The sequence below is a fragment of the Chrysemys picta genome, chromosome 4, assembly GCF_011386835.1.
Source record: "Chrysemys picta bellii isolate R12L10 chromosome 4, ASM1138683v2, whole genome shotgun sequence".
In the NCBI taxonomy this organism is placed as follows: Eukaryota; Metazoa; Chordata; order Testudines; family Emydidae; genus Chrysemys; species Chrysemys picta.
In genome coordinates this window covers 100,623,497-100,635,271 of record NC_088794.1, presented here as the reverse complement: position 1 = coordinate 100,635,271, position 11,775 = coordinate 100,623,497, and the positions used below count along the sequence as shown (strand labels likewise).

The following is an 11,775-nucleotide window of genomic DNA, read 5'->3' as shown; positions in this document are numbered from 1 at the left end:
GGCTTAATAACCTTTTCAAATCTTTAAAGAGAAGCAGCAGGCGAAATCACCATCAAGTTAAAGCCCTTGTTAGTGACAACAGTCATCACCACATGGAGAACAGTTTTATCCCATAACCTCATTGCAGGAAACCACAACTCCCTAGTAAGCTAAGAAAATGCATATTACAAAGTAGAATGATTAGCACTGTACCAGTTGTAGTTCTGAACAGTTATGGCTTATGAATGTTTTAAAAGAAACTAAAAAAAATTAATGTTGCTACAGAAATCATGTATTTTAATGGGAATATATTTGGTGCATTCTTAAACAAAAGTAATAATCTTTTAATAATTTTTTTGGTCAGTATGGTAGCATGTCAGGCGTTAGTTGCATATTGTGAATAGTCAAAGCAAATGAATGGATACAATGAGTTTTACAGCTAGCCCTACAGAAGTGAAAGCAATGCATACACCAAGGAGTTGTGGGTAGCAAGAAAATGAGATTGTCCTGCTGATTGGATGCAGACAAGCAATGAGTAATTCAAGAGCTCACAGTCAAACAAACTGCTTGTGGCACTAGTACTTGTACCCAATTACCAATTCAGAGAGAAAATAAAAAGCAGTTTCAGTAGAGTCAGGGTGGGAAATCTCCAATTAGCACCAATTAGTGAAGTTGCTTCCTACAGCGGAATTCTGGGGACATAAGAAAAAATAATCTCCCAGAATGCCTAGTTGAGGCATTTATTTACCAGGTGATGGGACTCCTGAAGAATAACTTGATGAGGATTTGCGCCTGTGGGACTTGAATACAGATACTACTTGAAACTTGCCTGCTCGATTTGACTGGTCAATCATAGGCTGTACTATTCTTCTTCTGGCATTAATAAACCTAAAACAGAACACAAAGAATAGAAGTCCATTCATCAGCTTGCTTCTCTCTTTTAAGAACACCTTTGCTTTTACTCTGGCAGGGATTCAGTGCAATACAGCAGCATGTAAAAATATATATATAACTTCACTTTAAAAGATTTCCCTCAAAGTGCTCAGAAATTGTAACTTGTAACATGCTTATCTTACTAGCCAGTTTAAGACTGGATTTACCAGAAGGCTGTGAACAAGTAAATGTGAATGAAAACTTGTGTTACAAGACAATTGTTTCTTTAACTTCTTAAAGTAACAAGGAACCTGGTTAAAGTTCACAGGCTAGAAGACTTTTTTTTCTTCATCATAGGGGATTCAGCTACCCTTGCAGCTGGCCATAAATGAAGACCAGGCTTTGCCACTCTGTGCTTTCACAAGGTATTGTTAGGTCAGCAAAGCCATCAATTAGGCTGTCTGAAGTTTTATCACCAGCACAGCAGCAATAAGTGCTGGCCCAGAAAGACTTCTGCTCTTCTGCAACTCCTGCAGTTTAAGCCTGTAAAGTCAGGGGTCATTTAGAGGTCAGTGCCAGCTGGGGGCGACCTTTTCAGCCAAGAGTGGGACACCCAAGGCAGAGCATTAAGCAACTGCTGACCATAAACTGAGGCACCTTTCAACTCAGTAGAAAGAGGGAGTTGTAGGTACATGTGTTTAATATTAGGCCCAAAAGAACTTTTTCCTCAAATCAGGTACCATAGCTGGAGTAGTGGCCGAAGCGTTTGAGCATTAGATAAAGCCAGCTGTTTGGCTAGAAAGCCTGAATTTAATTTGGTTGGTAACCCACAAATAAGTGCTTGCATATTTTCTGTTAGTTTAATGCACAGCAATCCATATCAGCTCAAACTCAGTAAAATCAAACTCAGTAAAAATAATCCCCCCCCCATATTATTTATACAATTTGTTCAAAACAAGGCAATTTTCTATCACTCACAAACCACACTTGTTTTTATTTTTATCCCTGTTCTTTGTGTTTTAAGAACACTTTAGGCCGGGGCTTATGTTCAGGTTTTGTCTGGTATTTCACAGTTCAGACTTCAGTCTAGTGACCCTTAAGGAGTGCTAATGAAGTTGAATACTAGTGTTTAATCCTCTTCAGAAATACTAACATGCCGGTCATCCAAAACAGCCTCTTTAACTGCCATTGGGCCTGATCCAAAGTCCACTGAAGTTAATGGGAGTTTTTCAGTCAATAATGGAAAATTCAATTAATCAACTCACTTAGTCGAATTCTAACACTTACACAGCTGGGCATCCGACATATACTATACTAGCCACTGAGTCGCTCCCCTCAGGTTAAAGTCCATCAAAGATAACAAAAGACAGTACACCTTTGTTTAGATCTCCTGTAATCACACTGGTGGGAATTCCATTAGACAGATGCATAAATGCTACAAATAACACCAAAGGGCTTTTTTGCATCTCTATGTTTACATCCAAAACAAAGACATTCTTTATTCTTCAAGGAAAGTATAGCTCAGTTGTCAAAAATGTCATCCTGCCTCTGAATTAGTCAAGAAGAGACTTCAAGTATTAAAAATAAAAACAAAGAATTGATTCTGTTGCTCATTCCTTCAGCTAGCAGTGATTTCAGCATGGTGGAGGTATTTCCTACTCTAATACTGTGACTTCTAGACACAGTTTCCGTCCCCAAAGACAAAGGTCTCTGATAGAACTTAATTTGCTTAGCTGCTTTCCAGCAATGTTACCACGTTGACCAAATGGGGGCTGACCTGAACCTTCTGTATCCAGCATGCCTTTTATCAGCTAAAGTTAAGGCCAATAGAGATTAAGAGAAAAGCCTGATAAGACTGTTTTCTCTTCTCCTATGAGCTTCTAATGATGTATACAGATGGCAAGGTTTTAAAGAATGCAATGAGTGCTTATTTGGGCGGCCTGTAAAAAATCATAAACAAGAGACCCTCCCACATTTTTTATCTTCCGAGCCCCTATTTTCTTCAATCCAGCCACTCTTTAGGGAAACTAAATTGCTTTTTCAGTTTTTATTTAAACCCCAACCACTTTTATTATTTACATCTGGTGGTGCCCTTATTTATGTCCCTTTCCACTTCCCTCCAAACACTCCCTTACTCACAGGGCTGCAAGGCATTATGGTTCTTCAGTCTCAGCAGGAGAACTCCACACTGCCTTCAAACAAATAATTAAGGGGAAGGTTAAAGGTTCACCAAGAGGTCATATCTTTGGATACTGGTCAGAATGTTTACATTAGTAAAAAAACGGGCATCCTCTGAAGTGTTTTTTCAATGGGGTTTACACAACAATGCAGGACATTAAGAACATTTTAAGTCCTGAAAGTAAAGTGACTCAACTGGCTCACATGTATGAGTATACAAAATTTGGTTTGACAGTGTTACATATTCAACCAGGATACTGGCTTTATGGGATGGATTTTGAAAACCCAGCCTCTGTGTCTGCATGCACTTGCCAGACATTCACTTCCAAAGGAAGACATTTTGCCCTAGGTTTATTAAACCCACAGGAGTAATTCTAGATCTTCTATATGAACTACAAGATGATTCAGTAGGTATTTTCTGATGAGGAAGCTGAAGCCCTGAAAGTGAGCCCCCCCAAACTGTACTGCCTTACAGAAAAATCAGCTAGGGAGACTTGTACTAAATTATAAGGCCACATATTTCTAGTAAATGCTGAAAGACCACCATAGATATAATTGCTAAAGAACATAGCACTTGATTTTGAGCCCTACTTTCTAGGTGTTCCTTTTTGCTCTTAAATTTTGCACATGCAAAAAATTGCAAGTGCAATTGATGTCACTTAGACATGCAAGTACCTTGCTGTAGGGGGCAGGGGTACAGTCAAGTACTTGGACATCTAGGTTTTCAAAGGAGCATACGAGAGTTAGGCACCCAAATCCCACTGAAATTTAATTCCCTTTGAAAATCCCAGCATAAAATTGCATCACTTATGCCCTCAAGTAACTATATCTGCAAAATGTCATCTGAAATTATTTGTATCAACAAAACTGCAGATGCAAAAGCAGATGTGGAGTTCAGTTCAGGCTGAAAATCAGGTCCAATAGTCATTAGCAATGACTACATTACATAAACTGCCAGCACAACTGGCAGAAATACACAGAATAGTGTTTGTGTATTATCATTTATAATACACCATCAATGTGAATGATGCATAATAGAGAAATGGAAGCCATAGTCTCTGCCCTAGATTTTACATTTTCTGAGGGCTTTTCTTTTATATGCCTCAGGGTGTTATTTTTGGGGCCGAAATAAAGAAAGATCTAGTCCTTGCAAAATATTTCAGTTCATGCATTACAGAAACACTGTAATGTTACTTTGGCAGAAATGTTTTTAAGGGGCATTAAAAGACCAGTGAAAAAAATTAAACGAAAATAACACTAGTTTTAGCATTATTTGGGATCCTATGAAACAGGAATTCACAGCTCTGTTCCTTAGCACTAATTGCCAGCCTCGATGGTTGCCTTAACCCGGAGACCAAAGACTGAAAGGGAAAAGGTGAACGAATCATCTCCAATGGAGAGAACTGCTCTATTATTAATCGTAATAATTATTTGTATTCTAGGAGCACATAGCAGTTCCAACCAAGATCAGGGCCCTGTTTCACTACGTCCTGTTCAAACAAATAATGAGAGACATTTCCTGTCCCAGTCTGAATAGTCTGGATAGACAAAAGGTGGGAGAATGATAGCATGATTGTTATTCCCGGTTTATAGAAAAGAACTGATACAGAGGGAGATTAAGTGACTTGCCCAAGGTCATATAGGGAGTCTGTGGCAAAGCCAGAACGTAACCCTAGATTTCTCCACTCCCCATCCTGTGATCTGTCCAGTCTACCATCTACATAAACACCTTTCCTCTCTCCATCCATATTAACATCAGGCACATTGGCAGGGGCGTAGGAGTGAAGCTCACATTGCCGTTATATGTGCCATACCTGTTCTGTGGATAAACAGGGGACTTCAGCCTCCAGGGCTGTCAATTTGGCACCTGTCACAAGCTCTACATTCATACACATGCAGAATTTGGCCCTTACCCTGGAATGATAAACGAGGCATGTATTGTTAAGGAGAATACATGTAATTGGTGTACTGTGTATAATGCAACTCTCACTCCCATCATTTTGCAGATTTCAGATTACCATCCCTACTAATTCAAACAGTGGGCATTGGCTAGGAAAGGATGTATTTCTATTAGCATTGTTACATAAAGCAGTCACATAAATGATACAGGGTCAAAATCTATTCGCCTTTGTCACTCAAATGGTTCCACTAATTTCATTGGAGCTATTTGTGTGAGCAAGTCAAACAGGATATAGATGAACGTGTAAGATGATGTGGACATTTAAAAGAAATCTCATTACTTGATAGTGTTTTATCTGTGCTCAGCCAAAAAAGAGCAGTAGAGGTAAACTAGTGAATTCTACAGTTTGCAGAATATCTTAAGTGTAGTTAGGCATTTTGCTTAGGCAGACCAGCTGACCTAAGCTTCTTCCCATCTCTAATTAGCACCATTCTAATATCTGTAAAAATTGCAGCTGTTCAAATGACATCACTGTTTTTTTAATCACAAACCTGTGTTCTATATGTTGTAAGAAGTCATATACAATATTTAATTGCATCAATACATGTAGTTACGATATTCTATCTGAAGTCACTCCAAAATGATTTTAAAGTCTCACTTACCTAATACATTTTAATTTGATGATAAACAACATTCTGCTAAAATTTCAAAGGAATACTAATGCAAACTGCAAAAGAAAATATGCAGCAAATACAGATCTCTTGGTCTGCATGCTCAAGCAGGACATATTAAAATACAATTTTTGAGATTTCCCACTGGTTTCGTTGTACAAAATTTCATTTGTTAAGATACGGCTCTTTCCATTAGTGAATCAGTCGAGGAGTAGTATCTGCAAGTGCACTGATTTATACTGGGCAGGTTGCTTCAACCCCACTGTAAGGCTATTGGAGGAGATTCATTTCACCTGTATAAGGCCACAACAGTCTGGTTTTATGTGGGTGAAAAACAGCAATGTTTGGAAACATGAAATTCATCCCCAAGCTGGGACCAGACTGGCTGGTTGAAGCACAAAGTAGCATTCAGCCCCAATCACTACCTTAGGGTATAGGCTGGCAATGTGAGACCTAAGTGGCGGAGAGGATCTTGTGCTGGTCCTCCATAGCAAAGTGAATTTCCCTTTTTGAGAAGAAGGAGGTAGAATATGAGACCACAGAGTTTAGCCCTAATGCTTCATCAGTATCACTATGCTCTCTTGATTCCACTTAAAATATCCGTAACAGACAATGATATGTTAAAATAACGAAAATTCTTTAAATCAACCAACTCACTGCAGGCACAGAAAGACACTCAACTCTTTAACACTGAAAAAAAGAGGAAGGAATAAATCAATAAAAAGAATACACTTCCAGTGAACTCCAAAGATGAACTACAGCAGTGCCTTGTCTCAAATTAGATTGTAAGCTGTTTGGGGCCAGAACCATGTCTGCCTGGGTGTTTGTAAAGGACAGAGATCCTGACTAGGGATTGTGGCACCTTAGAGACTAACAAATTTATTTGAGCATAAGCTTTCGTGGGCTTTCGTTTTTGTAGCCCACGAAAGCATATGCTCAAATAAATTTGTTAGTCTTTAAGGTGCCACAAGTACTTCTGTTCTTTTTGCAGATACAGACTAACACAGCTACTACTCTGAAACTTGACTAGGGATTGTGGCACTAACATAATAATAACAATTAATCATTACAATAATAATCATGTTAATATATTTTCTTTAATATTAAATGTGAGATCTGGTCTACCTAAAATTCATAACCCTGAGAGATGTAGTTAACCCAAGTTAAGCCCCAGTATAGATACTGCTAGGCTGATGGAAGAGTCCTTCTGTAGACCTAGCTACTGCCTCCTGAAGGGGAGGACTTATTACAGTGAAGGAAAAACCACTTCTGTCACTGTAGCAAGTGTCTACACTGAAGCACTAGGCGTTAGGTACCTAACCTACTTAGGTGTTTTTGAAAATCCCACTAGGCAGCCAACTGCAGCTTTAGGCACCTAAATACCTTTGAAAATCAGTCCCTTAGTACTGTACTTATGAAAGTTACCAGATTGAGGGCCCTGGAGCTTGAAGTTTTGGACCCAGCTACTAGATACAACAGTGAGCATGCTAGTGCAAGTTTTTCCACAAAGCTCAACCAATGTGCCTCAACCCTGAAGTAGGGGGTGTCCTTTCTAGGGGTGAGAGAGTAATCCAGGCTCTGTGCCCCTTCCTACTATTGGCCACTACCATATCAGGTTAGATTACAGGCCACTAACTAGGAGTAAAATTCTCTGCATCCCATTTCCACTACCCTGAGCCATCCAGTGGAATCTTTTGAAACATTCATTGCTCTGTGTATCAAAGCAAAATATAGTTTTGTTTTGTGTAAAAAAAAATTGTTGTTCACAAATAGTGGTATGAGAAATAGTGATAGTTTGTTCACAAAATGTAATGAACTTTTTTTTTTCCTGGCAGGATTGTTTGACATCATTACATGGCACTTAACATTCCATGAAATGGCTGTTTTCACATTGCCCCAGTTCAGCAAAGCCCTTCAGCATGTGCTTAACACTTAATGAAGTCAGTGGAATTTAAGCACATACTTCAGTGCATTGCTGAATATGGGCCTAAAACAGGTAAAAACTCCAATGTTTGTAACTTTTGATGGGAGAATTAATCTTCATCCTAATGACATTTCAGCATGCAAACTGTGAAAAATGGCAATGTTTTGGCTCAAAAAAACCTTTTTTGATTTCCATTTAAACTAAGCCCACTGTTGCTCAACAATTTTCTGAGAAAAACCACAGAATTTGTCTGGTTAGTTGTGAAATCTAATTATATTTCGTGAATTTGAAATGAAATGGACAAAAAATTCACATGGAAAGGTTTTCTAATTTCTTTGTGATTTTTTTTGCTGAGCTCTGTTCATGATACTTATGTATCTTACACTTTTCTACCACACCCTGACTGTATAATTTCAGAGGAACAGAACAGAACTATCTGGAAACATGGAATCTGAGAGACTAAAATTGCAGCAACATTTTAATATCTATAAATATATCCCCCTTTAAAACTATTCATTATTTATCAATCAGACTTTTATTTCTGAGGCTGAAATCTAACCATTTTGGTTTATTTAACCTTTTCACTCCAGTGTGTGTTTTGAACTGACAGAATTAGGTTAAGGTGTCCTTTTGTGTATGTGTGTATATAGAAAAATGGCTGATAAACCCCTTATTTCTGCTTCACTGACTCTATGCCACACCTGTTTGCCAACTCTTATGTTCAGCATTCCTTATAAGAAAGTATAAAGCTGAATGTAGCCACTTGGATGTAAGCCAGCCAAAAAGGCTCCCTTAAGTTAAGAATATTGAGCAGTGGAGTCACTTACCTGATCGATTTTCAAAGAGGGAAAAAAAGAGGGACTTATTCCTTGACAAAACTTCTTAACACAGGATTGGATAACTTTGTTAGAGGCATTGTAAGTATTCCAGGGAAGATTAGGCTATTTAAAAAATGGCAGGGCTGGCTGCCTATTAGATAGATAGATAGTCTTTGTTCATTGATGGTTCCACAGACCTCTACCATGTCTTGTATGTCACTTGTAAAAGTATCACCCTCATAGAAGATGGCAATTTTGGAAATTATATCATGGCACTCAAAAGTCTGTGTATTTCCAATCCCAAACGTTCAAAAATCATGAGTCAGGCTGCCCAAAAGCATGAGAGTGACTTAAAAATCGTGATATATCTTTATTTTCCTTCTGTTTTTTTCTTTGAGACTTTGGGGAACACTTGAGTTACATTTTCAAGCATTTATCCACAAGCATGAGGGCTAGAAACTTACTTTAGAAAGAAAGAAAGAAAGAAAGAAAGAAAGAAAGAAAGAAAGAAAGAAAGAAAGAAAGAAAGAAAGAAAAAGCCAAGAGTCTCACCTAACCACTTTTTCTCTGGGAGCTGGAACTTTAAAGTTAAACATGAAATACCATGAAACTCCTGATAAAATCACGAGAGTTGTCAACACTGGTATTTATTTAGCTCACAGAAAATGTGTGTCTTTAAACATGTAGCTCTTCTACCAGGTTATATTTCTGGAGCATGGGAAAATGATTGGGCTCAAGCCAAGAGTTTGAGGGTGTTTTGTTTTGTTTTGTTTTGTTAACAGCCAGTGCTAGTAGTACATACACTGAAAGTGCAAATGCTACAGAGTTACACTTGTTTATTCCATATAGTAGGTGTTTGCACATGTGGACTGTATGGGAATCTCGCCTCTACAGTAGTTTGATGGCAAGAAAATGAAACCTTTTTTTTTGTAGACAGAGAAAGTGAGGACTGAAACATACAGTGCTGACCCTAGGTTTTGCAGATCCCAGTACAATCATCACTCCTGACTGTTTTCCCCCATTCCAACGGGCACACAGTAATCCCTGGCCCTGGCTGCCTGCCTGTGCCCACTACCACATACTTGTTTAAGTGCTCAGTGGCCCCTGGTGACCTCCTCCACTGCATGTAGCAGGAAGCCAGGAGGTGGAGCCAAAACATAGCTTTACGAATGGGATGTGCGGCTGGAGAAATCACTCTGTGCTGTGACCTGCTGGAGTCAAATGGGACCATGCATGAGAATATGGGATGGTGCCCTGGCTCCATGGCTGGCGGGTTGAGTGCATATCTGTGTCCTTGGAAGAGGGGGACCATACACTAACACATAGGTCATGTAAGTCTAGTGTTGCCACTGTACATATGTTGTCTAATAGTCATATCCTGTAGCGTGCAATTAATTTCTCTGAGTAAAAGGTGTATCTTCATTGCTACAAATCCATTTTGGCCATAAATAGTGAGCTAGCTCCATGACTGAATACTACCCCATTTGTACTTTGTTAAATTGTATAGTGGAAAGGGGACTGCATTATCTAGGATTGCAAATATACTGTGAAACCCCATCATGAATGAGAACCAGTTAGAGGAATAAATCTGTTAACATTGAGTTTAATGAAGAATTCCCGCTACACAAAGAAGCCTCTACACACAGATTTTTCATTATAAGCTTTCATGATATTTTAACCTAGGTGGAAAATTATCTTTTATTTCCCTTGGAATTCTGAATGATAATAAACACTATTCAGTGAATGTAATCACACCTCATACCACATAACAAAGCATCCCAGCAGGTCATGATTTTTGAAGCAATGTCTGTTACTCTTTCAGAATGCCATCAGATTATTCATATATGGTTATTTATCATGCACCGTAAAAGTGATCTTTCAAAGGTACTTGAAAGGAAGGGAGGAGACAAACAGACAGAGTTCCTTAGCTATTCATATCTTAAAGATAAAATGCTAAGTCAATAGACATAAGTTGTAGTATATTACCTCATCCTGTACTTGATTTATTGCAAATGGGAAGCAACTAGAAACTAAATTACTTCGAAAGTTTTACTACTGACATTAAAATTCCAGGTCTGTATACATACATCTTATGGAGACTCTGAACACAATTTTAGCTAATTTGGCATGTACTCTACTTTGCTTGCACTGGACTGTCCACATTAAAAGTGAATTCAGACCTTTCTGTTGATTCTTAACTAACCCTTGAATTTCAAGATGTGTTAATTTGTCATGTTAAACTCACAGGATGCGATTTTGAAAACTGGGAGCTGCTGAGTGTTCAGCACTTTTCAAAATCAGGCCACTTATTCAGGCCCTTAAATGCAGCTTTCAGATCCTAACTTTGGGCAGCCATTTTTGAAAATCTATATTTTTGTAATTGTCAATCAAATTAAAGTCACTTACACAAATTCCTAACTAGTTCATATTCAGCTTTCAGCTATTTATAAATTAACCTGAAGAGGAGAGCTCAGCTATAAATTTAACCTCTGTTTAACTTTGCATCTTCATGATGAACTAAACATATTCATTCTCCATCTTACTTCTCAGCGGAAACTACCGAAGTATTAACTTGCCAAAAATGCACAAAAATGTTTAGCAATTATGTATTGGATGTGTTTGAAGAGATCAAGGTGCACTCACATGTCCTGTGTTATGGATATCTCTGATTAGCTTGTCATCTGCTCTGAAGAAGATGTAGCTCGATTCGCCTATGCTGTGTAGCAGGCCAGCTGTTAGCTGTCTGTCAAGCACCTAAAGTGGACAAGTAGTCCAGGAGCAAAAATGTCACTCCTTTGATCTGGCAAGGAGCAGCTGCTGATTTATAGAGTAGGACTTTGTTCTTCCGTTCTATTTTACTTTCTTTCCTAAGGCAGAACCACAAAATCCAGCAGAAAAAAAAAAAGTGCCGTTCTCTGCAACATCAACAAGCTCTGACAACTGCAACAGGGTTTTTCTTGGCCCTAACAAAGCTCTCAGGCATCTCCTTTGACGCTCACCTTTTTTTTTTTTTCCTTCTTCTTTTTGCAATGTGGTAGTTATTGTTTAATTCAGCTTCTGTAAATGGAATGGACTGTGGCCAGCAAGCCTGGGGCATAAACACACCTGTATGAAAGAAGCCTTATTGTAGCAACCATCTACAACCAACCTGCACATGCACTACCAGTCTGTGAGTTCAGAAGGAATGCTCCATTTACCCTGACAGCAAATTTTGTCCAAAGTGAACTATTTTTTGTATTCACTGTCCTGTCTTGGTCATGCTTGTATATTTTTTCGTTTGTCATTAAAGCTTCAAATCTAAAGGAAAAAGGATTAGGCTGGGAAATATGTATTTTACCTATCAACCAGTGGACCTTAGGAAACTGGATCTTAACAGCTTAATTTTCAAAACCCACCGCCAAAATAAATGTATAGAAGCACACTACTGAAAGT

The 11,775-nt window shown here is 38.5% G+C and overlaps 1 protein-coding gene across 13 annotated transcripts in view; it reads right to left on the bottom strand.

The window, feature by feature from the left end:
• The window catches only part of MEIS2 (Meis homeobox 2), a 180,571-nt gene that overhangs the window by 5,754 nt on the left and 163,042 nt on the right, over positions 1 to 11,775 (bottom strand). For 9 of the 13 annotated variants that reach the window (XM_042857440.2, XM_042857443.2, XM_005299960.5 and 6 more), the window contains one exon: positions 809 to 867. The exons of the other annotated variants lie outside the window; for them this stretch is intronic. In XM_042857440.2, the coding sequence (XP_042713374.1) occupies positions 809 to 867 (59 nt within the window). The remainder of the gene's footprint in view (positions 1 to 808; positions 868 to 11,775) is intronic. 13 annotated transcript variants of the gene reach the window in all.